Raw genomic sequence first — 25,337 nt, 5'->3', positions numbered from 1 at the left:
GAGTACTGCCTGACTGGATCGTTGATGAACGACAGAGGCCACTCCGACCTCTTCTCGGTTTTCTTCAATGACTTACTAAGGATCTTCTTCACATTCGCCCATGCAGGGGAAGCCAGTTACACCAAAGCAAACGCAGGAAAGTGCATTTCAAGCAGAGACCAGGAGGGACTTGTTTACACCGAGAGTGGGCGGAGAATGGAACAATGCGCCCAGCCCTGTTGCTGGAGCCGATTCTTGATGAGCTCTTGGGCTCACTAAGAGGCCCCCGCTGGATGCTAATCTTTCTGTTGTTCTTGCAGGTCCTGCGCTGCTATTGAGCCGACAGAGCTCGACCTGGTCTGTCGGCACAGCCCAATTGCAAATGATCGGCTCCGCGTACAGAAGGAACGTGCGTTTGGTACAAGAGTGCACGAAGGCACCGGAAATACATTGGGAACAAATGACCGGTCGCTCAAGACCTCTGTGAAGTACAGGAGCGTGCAAAACGAGGCTGTTTCCGCCCGGTCTCGAACCGGGGACCTTTCGCGTGTTAGGCGAACGTGATAGCCGCTACACTACGGAAACCTGTAGGGACTGCTGCTGGTGTCTCGCTTGCGTTTCGGGCTGAGAAAGGGACGCGTCACTTTAGGCAGGTGGCGCTGGAGAGAGGAACAAAGGGCGCGATGAAACAAAATGCCGAAACCCGGGATCGAACCAGGGACCTTTAGATCTTCAGTCTAACGCTCTCCCAACTGAGCTATTTCGGCAGTGCGCAAAGCCCACAGCCACCTGCTCCAGCCTTCCTGTGTTGTGGCATGAGCGCACCAAGAGCAGCGGGAGAGTGTTGCAGGAACGTCACTCAGAAGGAAAGCCACCCAGCTGCGCCCTCTGAGCTCTGTCCAGCGCATCTTCCTCGCATGGACTCCTGCCTGCGACGGGCAGGAAACAATTAGCAAGAACAGAACGACACGCCATGGGTGTCTCATGACCGCACCTTAGGTTGTGACACGTGCAGGTGTGAGGGGTTGCCGGGCTACTTTGGAGCAGAGCTTGGGCGGAGGGGGGGCGGGAAAGCAGACAAAGAGGTGACACCTCAAGGTCTGCACGATCACAGCTCTCCGCCGCCCCAGGCTTCCGCTCGATAAGCTACTGGACACACCCGCCCCTCCTCACACAGACCGTGGAAAAGCCCCCGAGTGGGAGGGCTCGCTCTTCCTCCCAGGAGCTCTTGGACACGACGCCCAGACAGGGCGCGGGGAGCCGCCGCCTGCAAACACGGCTCCAGGCAGGACTCCACTCCGCAGGAGCCGCAGAGCAGAGGAGATGAGGGCAGCTTAGCTCCTGTGCAGAGACCTGAGCTGTTGTTGCTGTGGATGCTGTCTTTTCTGCACTCGGGGTAGGAGTGAATGTTGAGTTGCACTTAGAAATGAAGCAGAGCACTTCAACGGCACGGGTGTGTGTGTGTGTGCGCCCTGGTGATTCTGGGAGACAGATCGAACCTGGGCTAAAAGAGAGGGGGCTTAGCCCTCTTCCATTTGCTAGTTCAAAGTTGTACAACCCCTTTGTATCTGCTAGGCGGCGCAGTCGTCGTGCACAAAGAACACTTTGAAAAGCGTCAAAGGCAAGTCATTCCGAGTTGGTCGTTTGTGTTTTCCGTTCAGACGCGAAATGCTGACATGATCTCTCGGCTCCTCGGTTGTCATTTCTGCTCCGTAAAGGGATCACAGCACGCGTCGGCTTCCAGCATGCTGGGTCGGGACACGATGCCGGGGGTTGGAGAGAGCGATGGCTTCCTCGTTAGTATAGTGGCAAGTATCCCCGCCTGTCACGCGGGAGACCGGGGTTCGATTCCCCGACGGGGAGTAGCTTTTCTTTCACCTCCTTAGAGAAATGACTGCCTTTCACTTCTCTGTTTTCTTTCACAGCGTCGTGCACCTTTTCATTGCTCTCGCTTTCAGAGCCTCCGCACGGCAGTCGACTCGACATCAGGAAGCACATTGAAGTGAAAGCAGGAAGCGCTGCGACATGCACTGTGCAGATCCCGCCACACTAAGAGGTGAGTGGGTCTGTTCGATGCACAAAGAACGCTTTGAGAAGCGTCAAAGGCAAGTCATTCCGAGTTGGTCGTTTGTGTTTTCCGTTCAGACGCGAAATGCTGAAATGATCTCTCGGCTCCTCGGTTGTCATTTCTGCTCCGTAAAGGAATCACAGCACGCGTCGGCTTCCAGCACGGTGGGTCGGGACACGATGCCGGGGGTCGGAGAGAGCGATGTCTTCCTCGTTAGTATAGGACCTGTCACCTGTCCCCACCTGTCACGCGGGAGACTGGGGTGCATCAGGACGCGCCTTGAAGTGAAAGCAGGATGCGCTGTGACATGCACTGTGCAGATCCCGCCACACTAAGAGGTGGGTCCAGTGGGTCTGTTCGATCACAGCGCTAGGCGAATCCCCAATCCCCTTTTGTGCCTGGCGACAAAAGATGTCTGTTTCCGCCCGGTTTCGAACCGGGGACCTTTCGCGTGTGAGGCGAACGTGATAACCACTACACTACGGAAACGGTGGTAAGACGTGCCCAGCGGCCCAGCGCTGAGCTTCGCCAATGCGATTTAGCTGCTTCCAGTGCCTTTATTGGAGTGCGCTGATGGACCGTGCTCTCTCTCCAGAGACCAGCACGCCTGTCATGGACGGAGCAGGAAAGGCGGCGCCACATTCTACAGCCCTCTCCACGCAATCGACGAAATCGGGCTACTGAAGTGGAGAAAATCGCCTCTCCAGAAAGTGCAAATATCATCTTGGAGACTATAAATCCTATTGCCGAAGGTCAGCCCTGTCTACCAGAGTAACCCTCCCACAGCGATGATCAGCTCGTCTCACACGCGAGAAGTTTCGGTTGGAAACAAGCGCCCCCTCTTCTCGCACGTTTTGCACGTTCGAGTAGTTTTAATGCGGCTCTTTCGTACACGGTGCTGATCTTTTGGAAAGCAGGAGGCAAAACCGAGTCGAACCGCCTGGGTGAAAACCAGGAACCCTAACCGCTAGACTATATGGCAGCGAACAACCATGCTGTTCACGGCATCAAGCAAGCAAACTACATAAATATGAGAAAACACGCAAGAGAGTTGTCACTCAGAGTGTCGAAGGGTCGATGTATACTGGGGCTCAGTTGAAATGCAACGTCAGGACTTTTCCGAATTATGTCACACGAAGAGAGCACAGCCCTTTCCGCCCTGCCGCGTGTGTCTCGGTAACTCGCTGTGATCGTATAGTGGTCAGTACTTTGCGTTGTGGCCGCAACAACCCCGGTTCGAATCCGGGTCACGGCAGAATAGGGGCGTCTGCTTTTACTACTCGCACGAATGAAGGCAAAAAAAAGCCAATCGACGTGAACGAACGGCGCTTTACAGAGGAGTACTGCCTGCCTGGATCGTTGATGAACGACAGAGGCCACTCCGACCTCTTCTCGGTTTTCTTCAATGACTTACTAAGGATCTTCTTCACATTCGCCCATGCAGGGGAAGCCAGTTACACCAAAGCAAACGCAGGAAAGTGCATTTCAAGCAGAGACCAGGAGGGACTTGTTTACACCGAGAGTGGGCGGAGAATGGAACAATGCGCCCAGCCCTGTTGCTGGAGCCGATTCTTGATGAGCTCTTGGGCTCACTAAGAGGCCCCCGCTGGATGCTAATCTTTCTGTTGTTCTTGCAGGTCCTGCGCTGCTTTTGAGCCGACAGAGCTCGACCTGGTCTGTCGGCACAGCCCAATTGCAAATGATCGGCTCCGCGTACAGAAGGAACGTGCGTTTGGTACAAGAGTGCACGAAGGCACCGGAAATACATTGGGAACAAATGACCGGTCGCTCAAGACCTCTGTGAAGTACAGGAGCGTGCAAAACGAGGCTGTTTCCGCCCGGTCTCGAACCGGGGACCTTTCGCGTGTTAGGCGAACGTGATAGCCGCTACACTACGGAAACCTGTAGGGACTGCTGCTGGTGTCTCGCTTGCGTTTCGGGCTGAGAAAGGGACGCGTCACTTTAGGCAGGTGGCGCTGGAGAGAGGAACAAAGGGCGCGATGAAACAAAATGCCGAAACCCGGGATCGAACCAGGGACCTTTAGATCTTCAGTCTAACGCTCTCCCAACTGAGCTATTTCGGCAGCGCGCAAAACCCACCGCCACCTGCTCCAGCCTTCCTGTGTTGTGGCATGAGCGCACCAAGAGCAGCGGGAGAGTGTTGCAGGAACGTCACTCAGAAGGAAAGCCACCCAGCTGCGCCCTCTGAGCTCTGTCCAGCGCATCTTCCTCGCATGGACTCCTGCCTGCGACGGGCAGGAAACAATTAGCAAGAACAGAACGACACGCCATGGGTGTCTCATGACCGCACCTTAGGTTGTGACACGTGCAGGTGTGAGGGGTTGCCGGGCTACTTTGGAGCAGAGCTTGGGCGGAGGGGGGGCGGGAAAGCAGACAAAGAGGTGACACCTCAAGGTCTGCACGATCACAGCTCTCCGCCGCCCCAGGCTTCCGCTCGATAAGCTACTGGACACACCCGCCCCTCCTCACACAGACCGTGGAAAAGCCCCCGAGTGGGAGGGCTCGCTCTTCCTCCCAGGAGCTCTTGGACACGACGCCCAGACAGGGCGCGGGGAGCCGCCGCCTGCAAACACGGCTCCAGGCAGGACTCCACTCCGCAGGAGCCGCAGAGCAGAGGAGATGAGGGCAGCTTAGCTCCTGTGCAGAGACCTGAGCTGTTGTTGCTGTGGATGCTGTCTTTTCTGCACTCGGGGTAGGAGTGAATGTTGAGTTGCACTTAGAAATGAAGCAGAGCACTTCAACGGCACGGGTGTGTGTGTGTGTGCGCCCTGGTGATTCTGGGAGACAGATCGAACCTGGGCTAAAAGAGAGGGGGCTTAGCCCTCTTCCATTTGCTAGTTCAAAGTTGTACAACCCCTTTGTATCTGCTAGGCGGCGCAGTCGTCGTGCACAAAGAACACTTTGAAAAGCGTCAAAGGCAAGTCATTCCGAGTTGGTCGTTTGTGTTTTCCGTTCAGACGCGAAATGCTGACATGATCTCTCGGCTCCTCGGTTGTCATTTCTGCTCCGTAAAGGGATCACAGCACGCGTCGGCTTCCAGCATGCTGGGTCGGGACACGATGCCGGGGGTTGGAGAGAGCGATGTCTTCCTCGTTAGTATAGTGGCAAGTATCCCCGCCTGTCACGCGGGAGACCGGGGTTCGATTCCCCGACGGGGAGTAGCTTTTCTTTCACCTCCTTAGAGAAATGACTGCCTTTCACTTCTCTGTTTTCTTTCACAGCGTCGTGCACCTTTTCATTGCTCTCGCTTTCAGAGCCTCCGCACGGCAGTCGACTCGACATCAGGAAGCACATTGAAGTGAAAGCAGGAAGCGCTGCGACATGCACTGTGCAGATCCCGCCACACTAAGAGGTGAGTGGGTCTGTTCGATGCACAAAGAACGCTTTGAGAAGCGTCAAAGGCAAGTCATTCCGAGTTGGTCGTTTGTGTTTTCCGTTCAGACGCGAAATGCTGAAATGATCTCTCGGCTCCTCGGTTGTCATTTCTGCTCCGTAAAGGAATCACAGCACGCGTCGGCTTCCAGCACGGTGGGTCGGGACACGATGCCGGGGGTCGGAGAGAGCGATGTCTTCCTCGTTAGTATAGGACCTGTCACCTGTCCCCACCTGTCACGCGGGAGACTGGGGTGCATCAGGACGCGCCTTGAAGTGAAAGCAGGATGCGCTGTGACATGCACTGTGCAGATCCCGCCACACTAAGAGGTGGGTCCAGTGGGTCTGTTCGATCACAGCGCTAGGCGAATCCCCAATCCCCTTTTGTGCCTGGCGACAAAAGATGTCTGTTTCCGCCCGGTTTCGAACCGGGGACCTTTCGCGTGTGAGGCGAACGTGATAACCACTACACTACGGAAACGGTGGTAAGACGTGCCCAGCGGCCCAGCGCTGAGCTTCGCCAATGCGATTTAGCTGCTTCCAGTGCCTTTATTGGAGTGCGCTGATGGACCGTGCTCTCTCTCCAGAGACCAGCACGCCTGTCATGGACGGAGCAGGAAAGGCGGCGCCACATTCTACAGCCCTCTCCACGCAATCGACGAAATCGGGCTACTGAAGTGGAGAAAATCGCCTCTCCAGAAAGTGCAAATATCATCTTGGAGACTATAAATCCTATTGCCGAAGGTCAGCCCTGTCTACCAGAGTAACCCTCCCACAGCGATGATCAGCTCGTCTCACACGCGAGAAGTTTCGGTTGGAAACAAGCGCCCCCTCTTCTCGCACGTTTTGCACGTTCGAGTAGTTTTAATGCGGCTCTTTCGTACACGGTGCTGATCTTTTGGAAAGCAGGAGGCAAAACCGAGTCGAACCGCCTGGGTGAAAACCAGGAACCCTAACCGCTAGACTATATGGCAGCGAACAACCATGCTGTTCACGGCATCAAGCAAGCAAACTACATAAATATGAGAAAACAAGCAAGAGAGTTGTCACTCAGAGTGTCGAAGGGTCGATGTATACTGGGGCTCAGTTGAAATGCAACGTCAGGACTTTTCCGAATTATGTCACACGACGAGAGCACAGCCCTTTCCGCCCTGCCGCGTGTGTCTCGGTAACTCGCTGTGATCGTATAGTGGTCAGTACTTTGCGTTGTGGCCGCAACAACCCCGGTTCGAATCCGGGTCACGGCAGAATAGGGGCGTCTGCTTTTACTACTCGCACGAATGAAGGCAAAAAAAAGCCAATCGACGTGAACGAACGGCGCTTTACAGAGGAGTACTGCCTGACTGGATCGTTGATGAACGACAGAGGCCACTCCGACCTCTTCTCGGTTTTCTTCAATGACTTACTAAGGATCTTCTTCACATTCGCCCATGCAGGGGAAGCCAGTTACACCAAAGCAAACGCAGGAAAGTGCATTTCAAGCAGAGACCAGGAGGGACTTGTTTACACCGAGAGTGGGCGGAGAATGGAACAATGCGCCCAGCCCTGTTGCTGGAGCCGATTCTTGATGAGCTCTTGGGCTCACTAAGAGGCCCCCGCTGGATGCTAATCTTTCTGTTGTTCTTGCAGGTCCTGCGCTGCTTTTGAGCCGACAGAGCTCGACCTGGTCTGTCGGCACAGCCCAATTGCAAATGATCGGCTCCGCGTACAGAAGGAACGTGCGTTTGGTACAAGAGTGCACGAAGGCACCGGAAATACATTGGGAACAAATGACCGGTCGCTCAAGACCTCTGTGAAGTACAGGAGCGTGCAAAACGAGGCTGTTTCCGCCCGGTCTCGAACCGGGGACCTTTCGCGTGTTAGGCGAACGTGATAGCCGCTACACTACGGAAACCTGTAGGGACTGCTGCTGGTGTCTCGCTTGCGTTTCGGGCTGAGAAAGGGACGCGTCACTTTAGGCAGGTGGCGCTGGAGAGAGGAACAAAGGGCGCGATGAAACAAAATGCCGAAACCCGGGATCGAACCAGGGACCTTTAGATCTTCAGTCTAACGCTCTCCCAACTGAGCTATTTCGGCAGCGCGCAAAACCCACAGCCACCTGCTCCAGCCTTCCTGTGTTGTGGCATGAGCGCACCAAGAGCAGCGGGAGAGTGTTGCAGGAACGTCACTCAGAAGGAAAGCCACCCAGCTGCGCCCTCTGAGCTCTGTCCAGCGCATCTTCCTCGCATGGACTCCTGCCTGCGACGGGCAGGAAACAATTAGCAAGAACAGAACGACACGCCATGGGTGTCTCATGACCGCACCTTAGGTTGTGACACGTGCAGGTGTGAGGGGTTGCCGGGCTACTTTGGAGCAGAGCTTGGGCGGAGGGGGGGCGGGAAAGCAGACAAAGAGGTGACACCTCAAGGTCTGCACGATCACAGCTCTCCGCCGCCCCAGGCTTCCGCTCGATAAGCTACTGGACACACCCGCCCCTCCTCACACAGACCGTGGAAAAGCCCCCGAGTGGGAGGGCTCGCTCTTCCTCCCAGGAGCTCTTGGACACGACGCCCAGACAGGGCGCGGGGAGCCGCCGCCTGCAAACACGGCTCCAGGCAGGACTCCACTCCGCAGGAGCCGCAGAGCAGAGGAGATGAGGGCAGCTTAGCTCCTGTGCAGAGACCTGAGCTGTTGTTGCTGTGGATGCTGTCTTTTCTGCACTCGGGGTAGGAGTGAATGTTGAGTTGCACTTAGAAATGAAGCAGAGCACTTCAACGGCACGGGTGTGTGTGTGTGTGCGCCCTGGTGATTCTGGGAGACAGATCGAACCTGGGCTAAAAGAGAGGGGGCTTAGCCCTCTTCCATTTGCTAGTTCAAAGTTGTACAACCCCTTTGTATCTGCTAGGCGGCGCAGTCGTCGTGCACAAAGAACACTTTGAAAAGCGTCAAAGGCAAGTCATTCCGAGTTGGTCGTTTGTGTTTTCCGTTCAGACGCGAAATGCTGACATGATCTCTCGGCTCCTCGGTTGTCATTTCTGCTCCGTAAAGGGATCACAGCACGCGTCGGCTTCCAGCATGCTGGGTCGGGACACGATGCCGGGGGTTGGAGAGAGCGATGTCTTCCTCGTTAGTATAGTGGCAAGTATCCCCGCCTGTCACGCGGGAGACCGGGGTTCGATTCCCCGACGGGGAGTAGCTTTTCTTTCACCTCCTTAGAGAAATGACTGCCTTTCACTTCTCTGTTTTCTTTCACAGCGTCGTGCACCTTTTCATTGCTCTCGCTTTCAGAGCCTCCGCACGGCAGTCGACTCGACATCAGGAAGCACATTGAAGTGAAAGCAGGAAGCGCTGCGACATGCACTGTGCAGATCCCGCCACACTAAGAGGTGAGTGGGTCTGTTCGATGCACAAAGAACGCTTTGAGAAGCGTCAAAGGCAAGTCATTCCGAGTTGGTCGTTTGTGTTTTCCGTTCAGACGCGAAATGCTGAAATGATCTCTCGGCTCCTCGGTTGTCATTTCTGCTCCGTAAAGGAATCACAGCACGCGTCGGCTTCCAGCACGGTGGGTCGGGACACGATGCCGGGGGTCGGAGAGAGCGATGTCTTCCTCGTTAGTATAGGACCTGTCACCTGTCCCCACCTGTCACGCGGGAGACTGGGGTGCATCAGGACGCGCCTTGAAGTGAAAGCAGGATGCGCTGTGACATGCACTGTGCAGATCCCGCCACACTAAGAGGTGGGTCCAGTGGGTCTGTTCGATCACAGCGCTAGGCGAATCCCCAATCCCCTTTTGTGCCTGGCGACAAAAGATGTCTGTTTCCGCCCGGTTTCGAACCGGGGACCTTTCGCGTGTGAGGCGAACGTGATAACCACTACACTACGGAAACGGTGGTAAGACGTGCCCAGCGGCCCAGCGCTGAGCTTCGCCAATGCGATTTAGCTGCTTCCAGTGCCTTTATTGGAGTGCGCTGATGGACCGTGCTCTCTCTCCAGAGACCAGCACGCCTGTCATGGACGGAGCAGGAAAGGCGGCGCCACATTCTACAGCCCTCTCCACGCAATCGACGAAATCGGGCTACTGAAGTGGAGAAAATCGCCTCTCCAGAAAGTGCAAATATCATCTTGGAGACTATAAATCCTATTGCCGAAGGTCAGCCCTGTCTACCAGAGTAACCCTCCCACAGCGATGATCAGCTCGTCTCACACGCGAGAAGTTTCGGTTGGAAACAAGCGCCCCCTCTTCTCGCACGTTTTGCACGTTCGAGTAGTTTTAATGCGGCTCTTTCGTACACGGTGCTGATCTTTTGGAAAGCAGGAGGCAAAACCGAGTCGAACCGCCTGGGTGAAAACCAGGAACCCTAACCGCTAGACTATATGGCAGCGAACAACCATGCTGTTCACGGCATCAAGCAAGCAAACTACATAAATATGAGAAAACACGCAAGAGAGTTGTCACTCAGAGTGTCGAAGGGTCGATGTATACTGGGGCTCAGTTGAAATGCAACGTCAGGACTTTTCCGAATTATGTCACACGAAGAGAGCACAGCCCTTTCCGCCCTGCCGCGTGTGTCTCGGTAACTCGCTGTGATCGTATAGTGGTCAGTACTTTGCGTTGTGGCCGCAACAACCCCGGTTCGAATCCGGGTCACGGCAGAATAGGGGCGTCTGCTTTTACTACTCGCACGAATGAAGGCAAAAAAAAGCCAATCGACGTGAACGAACGGCGCTTTACAGAGGAGTACTGCCTGACTGGATCGTTGATGAACGACAGAGGCCACTCCGACCTCTTCTCGGTTTTCTTCAATGACTTACTAAGGATCTTCTTCACATTCGCCCATGCAGGGGAAGCCAGTTACACCAAAGCAAACGCAGGAAAGTGCATTTCAAGCAGAGACCAGGAGGGACTTGTTTACACCGAGAGTGGGCGGAGAATGGAACAATGCGCCCAGCCCTGTTGCTGGAGCCGATTCTTGATGAGCTCTTGGGCTCACTAAGAGGCCCCCGCTGGATGCTAATCTTTCTGTTGTTCTTGCAGGTCCTGCGCTGCTTTTGAGCCGACAGAGCTCGACCTGGTCTGTCGGCACAGCCCAATTGCAAATGATCGGCTCCGCGTACAGAAGGAACGTGCGTTTGGTACAGGAGTGCACGAAGGCACCGGAAATACATTGGGAACAAATGACCGGTCGCTCAAGACCTCTGTGAAGTACAGGAGCGTGCAAAACGAGGCTGTTTCCGCCCGGTCTCGAACCGGGGACCTTTCGCGTGTTAGGTGAACGTGATAGCCTCTACACTACGGAAACCTGCAGGGACTGCTGCTGGTGTCTCGCTTGCGTTTCGGGCTGAGAAAGGGACGCGTCACTGTAGGCAGGGGGCGCTGGAGAGAGGAACAAAGGGCGCGATGAAACAAAATGCCGAAACCCGGGATCGAACCAGGGACCTTTAGATCTTCAGTCTAACGCTCTCCCAACTGAGCTATTTCGGCAGTGCGCAAAGCCCACAGCCACCTGCTCCAGCCTTCCTGTGTTGCGGCATGAGCGCACCAAGAGCAGCGGGAGAGTGTTGCAGGAACGTCACTCAGAAGGAAAGGAACATGTGACCGGTCGCTCAAGACCTCTGTGAAGTACAGGAGCGTACAGAAAGAGGCTGTTCCCGTCCGGTTTCGAACCGGGGATTTTTCGCGTGTGAGGCAAACGTGATAACCGCTGCACTACGGAAACGGTGAGAAAAGGGACCCACTGGCAGTGAGTATTGAACCTTATTGCATTACTGCTCCCAACCAGTTGATATCAATTTAATTCCTAAGGGTTATGTTCTTGTTTTGAGTATCTCATGTAGACGTTGTAAACAAGTTCAATTACGAAACGGTCTAAATGAATGATATACTTATGTCCTCTTGATATGTGTAACTCTTTGTAACTGAATGAATTTATATCTTTTGTATTCTGTTAAGCCTTACGATAAGATCTGTTAGGTTTGCATGCATATTCTATATATTAACAAATGTATCCTCGTGTATTAGTACCTGTGTGTGCATTGTTTGAGTTATGTCGCATGGTTGGATTCTAAGACCATTAAAATAATCAATTTTGTGATTTACTGCCACAAAAATAATTGTCCCAGTAAATGCCCAAACCCCTACAGAACTGGTGCCTCGTGAGAGAACACTACAACAGTGTGTGATATCCTGTCCCAGCCTGAGGAGCAGACAGCGAGCCTGTCTCTTAATAATGCTAATAATACAGTGTGTGATTCCCTGCCCCAGCCAGAGGAACAGACAGTGAGCCTGTCTCTCAATAATAATACAGTGTGTGATCTCCTGTCCCAGCCTGAGAAACAGACAGTGAGCCTGTCTCTCAATAATAATAATACAGTGTGTGATTCCCTGCCCCAGCCAGAGGAACAGACAGTGAGCCTGTCTCTCAATAATAATACAGTGTGTGATCCCCTGTCCCAGCTTGGGAAACAGTGAGTCAGCCTCTCAATAATTATAATACAGTGTGATCTACTGTCCCAGCCAGAGGAACACACAGTGAGCCTGTATCTAAATAATAATAATACAGTGCGTGATCTCCTGTACTAGCCTGAGGAACAGACAGCGAGCCTGTCTCTCAATAATGATAACCTAGTATGGAATGTCCTGTCCCAGTCTGAAGGACAAACAGTGAGCATGTCCCTCAGTTATAATAGAACAGTGTGTGTTCTCCAGTCCCAGCAGGAGGAACAGACAGTGAGTCTGTATCTCAATACTAATAATACAGTGTGTGATATCCTGCCCCAGCCTGAGGAACAGACAGTGAGCCTGTCTCTCAATAATAATAATACAGTGTGTGATTTCCTGTCCCAGCCTGGGGAACAGTGAACCAGATACTCAATAATAATAATACAGTGTGTGATCTCCTGTCTCAGCCTGGGGAACACTGAGCCTGTCTCTCAATACTAATTATACAGTGTGTCATTTCCTGCCCCAGTCAGAGGAACAGACAGTGAGCCCGTCTCTCAATAATAATAATACAGTGTGTGATCTCCTGTCCCAGCCTGAGGAACAGACAGGAGTGAGCCAGTCTCTCAATAATAATAAAGCAGATTATGATCTGCTGTCCCAGCCTAAGGAACAGTCAGGAAAGAGCAGGTCTCTCTATAATAATAATACAGTTTGTGATCTCCTGTCCCAGCCTGAGGAACAGACAGTGAGCCTGTCTCTCAATAATAATAATACAGTGTGGGATCTCCTGTCCCAGCCTGAGGAACAGTGAGCCTGTCTCTCAATAATAAAAATACAATGTGTTATCTCCTTTCCCGGCCTGGGGAACACTGAGGCTTTCTCTCAATACTAATAATACAGTGTGTGATATCCTACCCTAGCCTGAGGAACAGACAGTGAGCCTGTCTCTCAATAATAATAATAGAGTGTGTGATTTACTGTCCCAGCCTGAGGAACAGACTGTGAGCCTGTCTCTCAATAATAATAATAGAGTGTGTGATCTCCTGTCCCAGCCTGAGGAACAGACTGTGAGCCTGTCTCTCAGTAATAATAATAGTGTGTGATTTCCTGTCTCAGCCTGAGGAACAGACTGAGAGCCTCTCTCAATAATAATAATCCAGTGTGTGATCTCCTGTTCAAGCCCAAGTGAAGACACAGTGAGCCTATCTGTCAATAATAGTAATACAGTGTGTGATCTCCTGTCCCAGCCTGAGAAACAGACAGTGAGCCTGTCTCTCAATAATAATAATACAGCGTGTGATCTCCTGTCCCAGCCTGAGGAACAGACAGTGAGCCTGCCTCTCAATAACAAGCCAATGTGTGATCTCCTGTCCCAGCCTGAGGAACAGAGAGTGAGCCTGTCTCTCAATAATAATACAGTGTGTGATCCTCTGTCCCAGCCTGAGAAACAGACAGTGAGCCTGTCTCTCAATAATAATACAGTGTGTGATCCTCTGTCCCAGCCTGAGGAACAGACAGTGAGCCTGTCTCTCAATAATAATAATACAGTGTGAATTCCTGTCTCAGCTTGTGGAACATACAGTGAGCCTGTCTCTCTATAATAATAATATAATGTATGACCTCCTGTCCCAGCCTGGGGAATATACAGTGAGCCTGTCTCACTATAATAATAATACAGTGTCTGATCTCCTGTCCCAGCCTGAGGAACAATGAGCCTGTCAATCAATAATAATACAGTATGTGATGTCCTGTCTTCGCCTGAGGAACAGAGAGTAAGCCTGTCTCTCAATAATAACAATTCAGTGTGGGATCTCCTGTCCCAGTCTGATGAACAGACAATGAGCCTCTCTCTCAATAAAAATAATACAGTGTGTGATCTCCTGTCCCAGCCTGAGGAACAAACAGTGAGCCTTTCTCAAAATAATAATAATACAGTGTGGGATCTCCTGTCCCAGCCTGGGGAACAGTGTGCCAGACTCTCAATAATATTAATAATAATAATACAATGTGATCTACTGTCCCAGACCGAGGAAAAGACAGTGAGTCTGTCTCTAAATAATAATAATACAGTGTGGGATCTCTTGTCCCAGCCTGGGGAACAGTGAGCCAGACTCTCAATAATAATAATACAGTGTGATCTACTGTCCCAGCCTGAGGAACAGACAGTGAGTTTGTCTCTCAATAATAATACAGTGTTATCTCCTGTCCCAGCCTGGGGAACAGACAGTGAGCCTGTCTTTCAATAATAATAATACAGTGTGTGATCTCCTGTCCCAGACTGAGGAACAGACAGTGAGACTGTCTCTCAATAATTATAATAATACTGTGTGAGCTCCTGACCCAGCCTGGGGAACATACAGTGAGCCTGTCTCTCTAAAATAATAATTCAGTGTGGGATCTCCTGTCCAACTCTGAGGAACAGACAGTGAGCCTGTCTCTAAATAATAATAATACAGTGTGTGATCTCCTGTCCCAGCCTGAGGAACAGTGAGCCTGTCAATCAATAATAATACAGTATGTGATGTCCTGTCTGAGCTTGAGGAACAGAGAGTAAGCCTGTCTCTCAATAATAATAATACAGTGTGGGATCTCCTGTCCCAGCCTGGGGAACAGTGAGCCAGACTCTCAATAATCTTAATAATAATAATACAGTGTGATCTATTGTCCCAGCCTGAGGTACAGTGAGCCTGTCTCTCAATAATAATATAGTGTGTGACCATCTTCTGTGGTCTGTTTCAAATCCGCCCGCGATGAGACACCGAGGAGAAATGAAGAGCCCCAGTCGCGCTAGAAAATCACCTGGGAAAGAGACTTTCAATGTAGGAAAAAAAAGTCGTTAGTAACAGACATAATATGTTTGTTTTGTTTTTTTAATCGCTGCGATGTGTGTCTAAGCTCATACGACTAAGAGTTGCCCCCTTTGTCTAGATCTGGTAACCTGCTCGTCGCTGGTGGGCCAGATCGTGTCCCCCGTCACTACACTGGGGCATTAAGACCCACACAGAGCGCAGGGTGAGTGCCCCCTGCTGGCCCCACTGAGAGGTTGTATCCCACCTCCTCCGCTCTCTGCGAAAAGCAGTATCTTCAGGCCCTGACATCCCACCCCTGCCACTCTCTGCGTAAATAAGTATCGTCAGGCCCTGACATCCCACCCCCGCCACTGTCTACGTAAAGTAGTATCGTCAGGGCCTGACATCCCACTCCCGCCACTCTCTGTGTAAAGTAGTGTCATATGGCCCTGACACCAATCCCTCCACTCTCTGCATAAAGCAGTGTCTTATGGCCCTGAAACCCTCCCCTCCACTCTCTACATAAAGCAGTGTTGTCAAGCCCTGACATCCCTCCCCCACCACTCTCTGCGTAAAGCACTGCCGTATAACCCTGACACCCACCCCTCCACACTCTGCGTTAAGCTGTGTTGTCAGGCCCTGATATCCCACCCCCGCCACTCTCTGTGTAAAGCAGTGTCATATGGCCCTGACATCCCACCTCCACCACTCTCTGTGTAAAGCACTGCTGTATGGCCCTGACATCACACCGCCACCACTCTCTGCGGAAAGCACTGTCATATAGCCCTGACACCCACCCCTCCATTTTTTGCATAAAGCAGTGTCGTCAAGCCCTGCCACTCTCTGCGTAAAGAAGTGTCGTATGGCCCTGAAATCCCACCCCCACCACTAACTGTGTAAAGTAGTATCGTCAGGCCCTGACATCCCACCCCTGCCACTCCCTGCGTAAAGAAGTGTCATATGGCCCTGACATCACACCCCCACCACTCTCTGTCGAAAGCACTGTCGTATAGCCCTGACATCCCACCCCTCCACTCTCTGCATAAAGCAGTGTCGTCAAGCTCTGACATCCCACCCCCACCACTCTCTGTGTAAAGCAGTGTCATATGGCCCTGACATCCTAGCCCCGCCACTCTCTGTGTAAAGCAGTGTCATATGGCATTGACATCCCACCCCCACCACTCTCTGTGTAAAGCACTGTTGTATGGCCCTGACATCACACCCCCACCACTCTCTGCGGAAAGCACTGTCGTATAGCCTTGACACCCACCTCTCCACTCTCTGTGTAAAGCAGTGTCATCTAGCCCTGACATCCTACCCCCTCCACTCTCTGAATAAAGAAGTGTCGTATGGCCCTGACATCCCACCCCTCCACTCTCTGCGTAATACGGTATCGTCAGGCCTTGACATCCAACCCCCGCCACTCTCTGCATAAAGCAGACACGTTACAGACATTTACAACAAAGACATATTATAAAATATTGACATATACTGTAGGCGGCTGGAGCATTATTGGGAGACAGACTCACTGTTCCTCAGGCTGTGACAGGAGATCACATACTGGGCTGCCAGATCAACTGAGTTCACTCCTCCCTCTCCCAGTAGGATTGGGACCCGTTGTGATTCTGGCAGGTGTGGGAACTCTGGGATTAGATTTCTGAATTTCGGGAAGAATGTTTCTCTAATCCCAGAGTATCTGTCACAGTGCAGTAGGAAGTGCACCTCTGTCTCTATTTCTCCCCGCTGGCAGTGGGAGCACAGCATGTCCTCTCTGGGCAGCCAGGTCTGCCTGTGTCGCCCAGTTTCTATGGCCAGGTTGTGGTCACTGAGCCTGTACTTCGTCAGGGTCTGTTTCTGTTTGTTATTTTTTATTTTGGTCAAATATTCAGCTAGTGTGTATTGTCTGTTTAAGGTTCTGTAGCATTCCAGTTTATGTTGTGTTTGTGTGTGTGTGTCCCAGTGTGTGAGATATTGCTGTTTGATCTGTGCTGTGATGTGGTTGAGTCTGGGTTGTGGTGCTCTAGCAGTGCTGTCCTGAGGCTGGTTAGTGTCGGTGTCACTCACTGCGAGTGTGATCTCAGCAGAGTCTCTGTACTCTTGGGACACTTGACTCACCTGTCTCTCTCTTTCTCTCCCTGTGCTGTCCCTCTCCTGCCCCCTCTCTCCCTCCTCGGACTCCAGCTGGAGGAGGTCCAATCACCACCTCCTGTGAGACAGAAGAAAAATAAGGTGGGTAATGCTCTGATCCTCTCTTTACATCTGTCCAGTGTCCAGTCAGTATCCAGTCAGTGTGTCTGTATGAACCCCTCTCTCTCTCTCAGTGCAGTGTTCATGTACTGGAGTGTCCAGTCAGTGTGTCTGTATGAACCCCTCTCTCTCTCAGTGCAGTGTTCATGTACTGGAGTGTCCAGTCATGTGTCTGTATGAACCCCTCTCTCTCTCTCAGTGCAGTGTTCATGTCCTGGAGTGTCCAGTCCGACTCTTAACGTGACTCTCCTGTCTCTGCTTCAGAAGCACTGGTGCGTCTTTTTAAAGTCCCTGAGCTGCGTGTCGGTGGAGACAGAAGATCAAGACGAGCCGATGGAGGCGGCGGAGACCGTGGGTCAGGAGAGGAAGAGCGAGGGAGAGGAGGAGCAGGATGCCGGGAAGGACAAGTAGAGGAAGAGGAGGTGCAGGTGAGCAGACAGGGGGGCGCCGCCCGGTCATGTCTGTGATTCAAGGAGGAGTCTCCTCTTGCTGTTTGATGTCATGGTGACGTCTGTGTCTGTGTCCCTCACACCTGCAATAACAATATTCTTTCCAGGTTCCTTTCCTGGTTCTGTGCCAGCTAAGATCTGGACTGGACTGGACTGGAGTGGAGCTGAGGGACACCAGACTGGACTGCACTGAAGCTGAGGGGCCCCAGACTGAACTGGACAGGAGCTGAGGGACACCAGACTGGACTGGACTGGAGCCTAGGGACACCAGACTGGACTGGACCGGAGCTGAGAGACACCAGACTGGACTGCACCGGAGCTGAGAGACACCAGACTGGACTGGACTGGAGCTGAGGGACCCCAGACTGTGCTGGACCTAAGCTGAGGGACCCCAGTCTGGACTGAAGCTGAGGGACACCAGACTGTGCTGGACCGAAGCTGAGGGAACCCAGTCTGTGCTGGACTGAAGCTGAGGGACCCCAGTCTGGACTGCACTGGAGCTGAGGGGCCCCAGACTGGACTGGACTGAAGCTGAGGGGCCCCAAACTGGACTGGACTGAAGCTGAGGGACCCCAGACCCCAGTCTGGACTGAAGCTTGTAATTTTTGTTCTTTTGTTAAGCATCAATAAATTTTTTTAAAAAAAAATCTATTTAGCTTTTGGTTTTGGTTTTTTCCCTCCCCCCCCCCAAAGTTGCTGCTGGGAGAGGTGTGAGTGGGGCCAGCAGGGGGCGCTCTCACCCTGTGGTCTGTGTGAGTCCTGATGCCCCAGTATAGTGACGGGGGACACTGGACTGTAAACAGGCGCCGTCCTTCGGATGGGAGGTCAAACCAAGGTCCTGACTCTCTGTGCTCATTAACAATCCCGGGGTGTCTCTGGAGAAGAGTAGGGGTGTTACCCCAGTGTCCTGGCCTGATTCCCCCCCTGGTCTTGACCCATCATGGCCTCCTACTCACCCCCCTCTCTGATCTGGCTCCATCCCTCTGTTCCCTCTGCTGTGTGCTGAGCGGACTGGAGCATCATCCAGGTGGGGGCTGCACACTGGGGGGGCTGGAGGGGATCCCCCTGACCTGGGAAGAGCTCTGAGTGGAGAGTCCAGACGAATTAATTATTATTATTATTCGTGCTGCACTGGGCTTCAGTCCTGGCAGTGAGAGGGGGACTCTGTGATCAGTACAGATACTTATGACTGTATAATAATACACGATAGAAATGGAAAACAGGGTAGCGCTGTAGTCTCTTCGAAACGTTTTGAACTGTCAGAAGAAGTTTTCACAACCCGGACTCGTGAAGGTACAGGTCTTCTCCCATCGTCCGGAGCAAGGTGTATCGTGTCCTGGTGATTTCTCCCGTTTCGAACGGAGTTTAATGTCGCATTTCTACTTTATTAGAGAGAGGCACTGAACATCCTGTGATGGACTGGTGTCCTGTCCAGGGTGTGTGAGGGTGTGTGTGTCCTGTGATGGACTGGTGGATCACAATATTAATTCTCCTCCTTGATTCCCTCCTTCATCACCAGAGTGAAAGCGGGACACGGCAGTAAAAGCTCAGCCCTGCGGGTGGTAGTCCTCTCGGCCACACGGGGGTGCTGTGGCTCCACGGGGGGCGTTATGTTCAAGTCCCGCTGGGAATCGCACCGACGCGGGAGTTCGTGAACGTCCCAGACACCAAGAAAACGAGAGAGAAAAAAGGTCGTTTTCGGGGTTCAAGAAGCAACCCCGAGATTCAGGGAGTTTCCCCGCTGAGCTTACTCTGCCAAAAACACGCAGGTTTTATTTTTTTCCCGTGCCCCCCCCTCACACAGGCCGTTTCTGTAGCGTGAAGTTGTGTTTTTTTGCGCGGCGGTCGGTGAAGGGCGAAATTGTATTTATTTTTTTCCCACGGTTTGAAACAGAAACAGCCGGGTGGTGTTGTAGAGAGGTCGACGTGCCCGGTTTTCCTTGTCTGCGAAGCCCGTTTTTTTTTTTTGGGGTGGGGGGGGGTCGTGAGGTCCCACGCAGCGCTCGGAAAAGAAAATGACGTTTCTTTTCCCCGCAGGACGGGGGGGGGGGGAACCCGTGTTTTTTGGACGTGGCGTGGCCCGAAATTTCCGCCCTTGGGCGCTAGAGGGGGGTGGAGTTTGGTCTTTCTTTGATTTGGGGGTCGGCGGGGGGGTCTAATTTCACTGAACCAAACCCCACGGAAACCCGTGTTGGACGTGGGGGTGCTGAATGCGCCCTCGACGTGATTTTGTCTTTAAATTCAAGTGCAGCTTTTGTAAGCCTTGGGCCGGAAACAGCTGGACCCGTTTCCCCTGCCTGTCCGAGGTGGCGACTACCGGGGTCGTACAGGGACACCCGGCTGGCCGCCGAGAGTTGGGAAAAATAAAATGTCCACCCAAAAAAAAACAGCAACCGTGAAAAATGTCGGCCATTTTTGTTTCGCGGCCGAGCCGTGAGCGCGTTTGGGGCGACGTCACGGGGGCGTCACAATGAGCCGCCTGACGTCACAGAGCGGGGGCGGCGCCGGAGCCCCATGAGCTCAGAGGAGTGAAGAGAGAAGAGGAGGAGGAAAGCGCTATATAGTCCTTTCTAAACACGTGTTTCTTCCAATAAAGTTACTTCGACTTAGATCGTTAGTTTCAGCTTCAGAAACGCTCTTCAGAATCCCCGTGAAATCGGTAAGTCAGTCAAAAGTGAGAAATAACAAAATAAGTGGAGAAATAAGTTGTTTTTTTTACCGTTACTCAACTCTTATGGGTGTGATCGTGCTGTAAAAAGATATTGAGAGGAGGTGCACCTCTACTCAGAGAGTGGTGGGGGTGGGGAACAAGCTGCCCAGCCCTGTGGTTGAAGCCGATACCCTGGCTTCTCTCCAGACACAGCTGGGTGAGCTCCTCCAGTCAGGACAGGAGGCTCTTCTGTACACAGAGGGTGGCGGGGGTGTGGAACAAAGCTGATAACCTGGCTCCTCTCCAGACACAGCTGGGTGAGCTCCTCCTGTCAGGACAGGAGGCTCTACTGTACACAGAGGGTGGTGGGGGTGGGGAACAAGCCGCCCAGCCCTGTGGTTGAAGCCGATACCCTGGCTTCTCTCCAGCCACAGCTGGGTGAGGTCCTCCAGTCAGGACAGGAGGCTCTTCTATACACAGAGGGGGGCGGGGGTGGGGAACAAGCCGCCCAGCTGTGTGGCTCCGCCCCCTCCCCTCCCCTCTGTGACTCTGCTTGTCTCGGCAGGACGATGGACCGACAGAGATGCCGCACGGCCGTGCGCGGTCGCAGCAGGACCCGAGCCTGGCGAGGCGTCGTAAGTCCACCCCTCCCGCCCGCCGTCCAGCGTCCAGCGTCCAGCCCTCCTCCGACTGACCTCTCCGCCCCCAGCAGCGCTCGCTGTATTATAATAATAATAATAATAAACTTCACTGATAGAGCACCTTTCACACACATAGCAGCGCAAAGCGCTTGACAGACCAGGTCTCACGGTAACACCTCCAGACGAGGAGAGACACTTCCAGTGGTGATCTTGACTGAGGACATGCCTCGGCTCAAGAGACAGGGTCGCGGGTCCATTATGGCCTTCTGAGAGCACAGATTGCCTCTGGACGTCCCAGACTCTTACTGGACACACTGTAGAGACTCACCTGTCCAGACTCTCACTGGACACACTGTACACACTCACCTGTCCACACTCTCACTGGACACACTGTACACACTCACCTGTCCAGACTCTCACTGGACAGACTGTAGAGACTCACCTGTCCACACTCTCACTGGACACACTGTAGAGACTGCCCAAGGCCTCTAGTCTCGACACGACTGGGCTGGGCTATGTGGTCAGAGCTGTCTTGGAGATGAGCAGTTTGGCGTCTTCACAGGTCACACCGGTCAGGCCGAACCCGGACTGGCAGCGGGAGAGATCCCGGCCCAAGTCCCGGTGCTTTTCCGTAAGTCTGACCCGGTCGCCTTCCGCGAGACTGGACCGGCCGCCCTGTGGTGGGCCCGGTGCCCCACATCTACCCTACAGCTCCCCACACTGACCCCTAAACTCCCGATACCCTACAGCTCCCCCCACTGACCCCTAAACTCCCGATACCCTACAGCTCCACACACTGACCCCTAAACTCCCGATACCCTACAACTCCACACACTGACCCCTAAACTCCCGATACCCTACAGCTCCCCACACTGACCCCTAAACTCCCGATACCCTACAGCTCCCCCCACTGACCCCTAAACTCCCGATACCCTACAGCTCCCCCCACTGACCCCTAAACTCCCGATACCCTACAGCTGCTCACACTGACCCCTAAACTCCCGATACCCTACAGCTCCCCCCACTGACCCCTAAACTCCCGATACCCTACAGCTCCCCCCACTGACCCCTAAACTCCCGATACCCTACAGCTGCTCACACTGACCCCTAAACTCCCGATACCCTACAGCTCCCCACACTGACCCCTAAACCCCCGATACCCTACAGCTCCCCACACTGACCCCTAAACCCCCGATACCCTACAGCTCCCCACACTGACCCCTAAACCCCCGATACCCTACAGCTCCCCACACTGACCCCTAAACTCCCGATACCCTACAGCTCCCCACACTGACCCCTAAACTCCCGATACCCTACAGCTCCCCACACTGACCCCTAAACTCCCGATACCCTACAGCTCCCCCCACTGACCCCTAAACTCCCGATACCCTACAGCTCCCCCCACTGACCCCTAAACTCCCGATACCCTACAGCTCCCCCCACTGACCCCTAAACTCCCGATACCCTACAGCTCCCCACACTGACCCCTAAACTCCCGATACCCTACAGCTCCCCCCACTGACCCCTAAACTCCCGATACCCTACAGCTCCCCACACTGACCCCTAAACTCCCGATACCCTACAGCTCCCCACACTGACCCCTAAACTCCCGATACCCTACAGCTCCCCACACTGACCCCTAAACTCCCGATACCCTACAGCTCCCCACACTGACCCCTAAACTCCCGATACCCTACAGCTCCCCCCACTGACCCCTAAACTCCCGATACCCTACAGCTCCCCACACTGACCCCTAAACTCCCGATACCCTACAGCTTCCCACACTGACCCCTAAACTCCCGATACCCTACAGCTCCCCACACTGACCCCTAAACTCCCGATACCCTACAGCTCCCCACTCTGACCCCCACAGTCCTGATGGCCGAGAGGTCTCTGCTTGCTGTAGTGATTGAGTGAGCTCTGTGGACCTGATCTCTGTCTTGTGTCCTCGTTTCCAGCGTCTTCTAGTGGTCCGGCATTTCACACGACCTGAAGGTGAGATCTGGGGAGGAGACAGAGCACCCCCTAACACCCCTGAGCTGGGTTACAGGGTAAGACAGCTTCTTACTGTTGGACACACCTGTCCACACTCTTACTGGACACACTGGACACACTCGCCTGTCCAGACACTTACTGGATACACTGGACACACTCACCTGTCCGGACTCTTACTGGACACACTGTACAGACTCACCTGTCCACACTCACCTGTCCAGACTCTTACTGGACACACTCTCACTGGACACACTGTCCACACTCACCTGCCAACACTCTCACTGGACACACTGTACACACTCACCTGTCCAGACTCTCACTGGACACACTGGACACACTCACCTGTCCAAACTCTCACTGGACACACTGTACACACTCACCTGTCCACACTCTCACTGGACACACTGTACACACTCACCTGTCCAGACTCTTACTGGACACACTGTACACACTCACCTGTCCACACTCTCATTGGACACACTGTACACACTCACCTGTCCAGGCGTAGTCTCTGCTCCTCATCCCCCCTGTGTTGTGTCTCCCCCTCTCCCCGCTGGACAGAATCCTGTGGTGTCTTCCTGTTTCCCCGAGCTCGTCCAGAAGCTGGAGAGGGCGGCCGAGCTGCAGCTGGAGCTCCCGGGGTCGCCCTGCTCGTCCCGCTCGGGCTCGCCCGGCTCGTTCCGCTCGGTGTCCCCCCCCTCCTCGCCCGAGAGCCCCCTCCGCTCCCCGCCCCCGGCCCCCCCCTCCAGCCCCCTCAGGCCCCTGCCCGCCCCGCCCTGCCGCCCCCCCTTCCTCGCCGCCATGCCCCTCGAGCCCCCCCTGCTGCCCGGGGCGGTGCCCCTGCCCCTGCCCCCGCCCGTCCTGCCCCCCATCGCCCGCCCGGCCCCGCCAGGCCCCGCCTGGGGCTCCCCGGTGCGGAGGGCAAGGAGAGAGGCTGAGATGTCTGACGAGGCAAGTGGGGCAAAGTCCGTCTGTCCGTCTGACCTTCTGTCCGTCTGTCCGTCCATCTGTCCGTCTATCCTTCAGTCCATCTGTCCCTCTGTCCATCTGTCCTTTTCTCTGTCCTGTCCTTCTGTCCTTTTCTCTGTCCTTCTGTCTTTCTGTTCTTTTCTGTGTCCATCTGTCTTTCTGTCCTTTTCTGTCTTTCTATCCATCACTCTATCTATCCTTTTCTCTGTCCATCTGTCCTTCTGTCCATCTGTCTTTCTGTCCTTTTCTCTGTCTTTTTGTCCATCTGTACTTCTCTCTTTCTGTCTTTCTGTCCTTCTGTCTGAGTCTCTCTTTTTCTCTGTGTCTGTCCCTCTCTCCCTGTCTCTCTCCCTGTGTCTTTCCATGTCTCCCTGCTCTCTGTCTATCCTGCGTTGTCCCAGCTGGGTCTCTCTCCCTGTGTCTCTCCGTGTGTCTCCCTGCCTGTCTCTCTGTCTGTCCTGCGTTGTCCCAGCTGGGTCTCCCTCCCTCCTCTCTCTCCGTGTGTCTCCCTGCTCTCTGTCTGTCCTGCGTTGTCCCAGCTGGGTCTCTCTCCCTGTGTCTCTCCGTGTGTCTCCCTGTCTGTCTCTCTGTCTGTCCTGCGTTGTCCCAGCTGGGCCTGTCTCCTCTGCTCTCTGACTTCAGCTCTGTTCGCCGATGTCCCGCCAGCCCGTCTCTCTCTAAGCCTGTCTCTTGACTTGCAGGAGGAAGAGGAGGTGGAGACAGCTCTTCCGGCAGGAGAGAGGAAGGAGGTCAGTGCTGGTCCCACCCTGCCCCCTGTCCTGTCTGTGGTGGAGTTTTGCCGTCTTGTCTGTCCCTGGGTCTCAGTGTCTCTTTCAGCCCTGTCTGTCAGTGTCTCTCTCGGCCTGCTGTCTGCCTGTCCCTGCCTCTCTGTCTCTCTCTATTTCAGCCCTGACTGTCAGTGTCTCTCTCCTCCTCCTCTCTGTCCTCAGTGTGTCTCTCTCCTCCTCCTCTCTGTCCTGTGGTGTCCAGTGGGTCAGTATTAGTGGGCTACACCCAGGCTCACTCACTGCAAGTGTGATCTCAGCAGAGTCTCTGTGCTCTTGGGACACTTGACTCACCTGTCTCTCTCTTTCTCTCCCTGTGCTGTCCCTCTCCTGCCCCCTCTCTCCCTCCTCGGACTCCAGCTGGAGGAGGTCCAATCACCACCTCCTGTGAGACAGAAGAAAAAGAAGGTGGGTAATGCTCTGATCCTCTCTTTACTCCTGTCCAGTGTCCAGTCAGTGTGTCTGTATGAACCCCTCTCTCTCTCAGTGCAGTGTTCATGTACTGGAGTGTCCAGTCAGTGTGTGTGTATGAACCCCTCTCTCTCTCAGTGCAGTGTTCATGTCCTGGAGTGTCCAGTCAGTGTGTCTGTATGAACCCCTCTCTCTCTCAGTGCAGTGTTCATGTCCTGGAGTGTCCAGTCAGTGTGTCTGTATGAACCCCTCTCTCTCTCAGTGCAGTGTTCATGTACTGGAGTGTCCAGTCCGACTCTTAACGTGACTCTCCTGTCTCTGCTTCAGAAGCGCCGATGCGTCTTTTTGATGTCCCTGAGCTGCGTGTCGGTGGAGACAGAAGATCAAGACGAGCCGATGGAGGTGGCGGAGCCTGTAGCTCAGGAGAGAAAGAGCGAGGGAGAGGAGGAGCAGGCTGCCGGGAAGGACAAGAAGAGGAAGAGGAGGAGCAGGTGAGCAGACAGGGGGGCGCCGCCCGGTCATGTCTGTGATTCAAGGAGG

At 53.8% G+C, this 25,337-nt stretch overlaps 1 protein-coding gene and 17 non-coding genes across 18 annotated transcripts; 7 read left to right on the top strand and 11 right to left on the bottom strand.

The window, feature by feature from the left end:
- Positions 1–491: 491 nt before the first annotated feature.
- On the bottom strand, positions 492–564 carry trnav-aac (transfer RNA valine (anticodon AAC)). Its single transcript has one exon. It is a non-coding gene; the product is annotated as a tRNA-Val (tRNA).
- Positions 565–673: 109 nt separating this feature from the next.
- On the bottom strand, positions 674–746 carry trnaf-gaa (transfer RNA phenylalanine (anticodon GAA)). Its single transcript has one exon. It is a non-coding gene; the product is annotated as a tRNA-Phe (tRNA).
- A 1,024-nt stretch (positions 747–1,770) lies between these two features.
- trnad-guc (transfer RNA aspartic acid (anticodon GUC)) lies at positions 1,771–1,842 on the top strand. The gene has a single exon. It is a non-coding gene; the product is annotated as a tRNA-Asp (tRNA).
- A 621-nt stretch (positions 1,843–2,463) lies between these two features.
- Positions 2,464–2,536, bottom strand: trnav-cac (transfer RNA valine (anticodon CAC)). Its single transcript has one exon. It is a non-coding gene; the product is annotated as a tRNA-Val (tRNA).
- A 694-nt stretch (positions 2,537–3,230) lies between these two features.
- Positions 3,231–3,302, top strand: trnah-gug (transfer RNA histidin (anticodon GUG)). The gene has a single exon. It is a non-coding gene; the product is annotated as a tRNA-His (tRNA).
- A 574-nt stretch (positions 3,303–3,876) lies between these two features.
- On the bottom strand, positions 3,877–3,949 carry trnav-aac (transfer RNA valine (anticodon AAC)). Its single transcript has one exon. It is a non-coding gene; the product is annotated as a tRNA-Val (tRNA).
- A 109-nt stretch (positions 3,950–4,058) lies between these two features.
- On the bottom strand, positions 4,059–4,131 carry trnaf-gaa (transfer RNA phenylalanine (anticodon GAA)). The gene has a single exon. It is a non-coding gene; the product is annotated as a tRNA-Phe (tRNA).
- Positions 4,132–5,155: 1,024 nt separating this feature from the next.
- trnad-guc (transfer RNA aspartic acid (anticodon GUC)) lies at positions 5,156–5,227 on the top strand. Its single transcript has one exon. It is a non-coding gene; the product is annotated as a tRNA-Asp (tRNA).
- A 621-nt stretch (positions 5,228–5,848) lies between these two features.
- On the bottom strand, positions 5,849–5,921 carry trnav-cac (transfer RNA valine (anticodon CAC)). The gene has a single exon. It is a non-coding gene; the product is annotated as a tRNA-Val (tRNA).
- Positions 5,922–6,615: 694 nt separating this feature from the next.
- Positions 6,616–6,687, top strand: trnah-gug (transfer RNA histidin (anticodon GUG)). Its single transcript has one exon. It is a non-coding gene; the product is annotated as a tRNA-His (tRNA).
- Positions 6,688–7,261: 574 nt separating this feature from the next.
- On the bottom strand, positions 7,262–7,334 carry trnav-aac (transfer RNA valine (anticodon AAC)). Its single transcript has one exon. It is a non-coding gene; the product is annotated as a tRNA-Val (tRNA).
- Positions 7,335–7,443: 109 nt separating this feature from the next.
- Positions 7,444–7,516, bottom strand: trnaf-gaa (transfer RNA phenylalanine (anticodon GAA)). Its single transcript has one exon. It is a non-coding gene; the product is annotated as a tRNA-Phe (tRNA).
- A 1,024-nt stretch (positions 7,517–8,540) lies between these two features.
- Positions 8,541–8,612, top strand: trnad-guc (transfer RNA aspartic acid (anticodon GUC)). The gene has a single exon. It is a non-coding gene; the product is annotated as a tRNA-Asp (tRNA).
- Positions 8,613–9,233: 621 nt separating this feature from the next.
- Positions 9,234–9,306, bottom strand: trnav-cac (transfer RNA valine (anticodon CAC)). Its single transcript has one exon. It is a non-coding gene; the product is annotated as a tRNA-Val (tRNA).
- Positions 9,307–10,000: 694 nt separating this feature from the next.
- trnah-gug (transfer RNA histidin (anticodon GUG)) lies at positions 10,001–10,072 on the top strand. The gene has a single exon. It is a non-coding gene; the product is annotated as a tRNA-His (tRNA).
- Positions 10,073–10,646: 574 nt separating this feature from the next.
- trnav-aac (transfer RNA valine (anticodon AAC)) lies at positions 10,647–10,719 on the bottom strand. Its single transcript has one exon. It is a non-coding gene; the product is annotated as a tRNA-Val (tRNA).
- Positions 10,720–10,828: 109 nt separating this feature from the next.
- Positions 10,829–10,901, bottom strand: trnaf-gaa (transfer RNA phenylalanine (anticodon GAA)). Its single transcript has one exon. It is a non-coding gene; the product is annotated as a tRNA-Phe (tRNA).
- Positions 10,902–21,175: 10,274 nt separating this feature from the next.
- On the top strand, positions 21,176–24,514 carry LOC138242687 (protein diaphanous homolog 2-like). The gene is made up of 4 exons (XM_069198243.1): positions 21,176–21,268; positions 22,596–22,688; positions 23,194–23,490; positions 24,509–24,514. The coding sequence occupies exons 1-4, from the start codon at positions 21,176–21,178 to the stop codon at positions 24,512–24,514; spliced, it is 489 nt and encodes a 162-aa protein (XP_069054344.1).
- The last annotated feature ends 823 nt before the right edge of the window (positions 24,515–25,337 follow it).

Source organism: Lepisosteus oculatus, chromosome 14 (genome assembly GCF_040954835.1).
Source record: "Lepisosteus oculatus isolate fLepOcu1 chromosome 14, fLepOcu1.hap2, whole genome shotgun sequence".
NCBI lineage: Eukaryota > Metazoa > Chordata > Actinopteri > Semionotiformes > Lepisosteidae > Lepisosteus > Lepisosteus oculatus.
The sequence above is the reverse complement of the archived record's forward strand: the minus strand, read 5'-3'. Positions and strand labels throughout refer to the sequence as shown.

What these genes read in the sequence shown, in the direction of transcription:
- LOC138242687 (XM_069198243.1), top strand. Translation starts at nt 21,176, where the DNA reads ATGAGCAGTTTGGCGTCTTCACAGGTCACACCGGTCAGGCCGAACCCG. An exon ending in CCAAGTCCCGGTGCTTTTCC is followed by an intron (nt 21,269 to 22,595) that starts GTAAGTCTGACC and finishes CCTCGTTTCCAG; the next exon opens with CGTCTTCTAGTGGTCCGGCA. An exon ending in CCCCTGAGCTGGGTTACAGG is followed by an intron (nt 22,689 to 23,193) that starts GTAAGACAGCTT and finishes CCCGCTGGACAG; the next exon opens with AATCCTGTGGTGTCTTCCTG.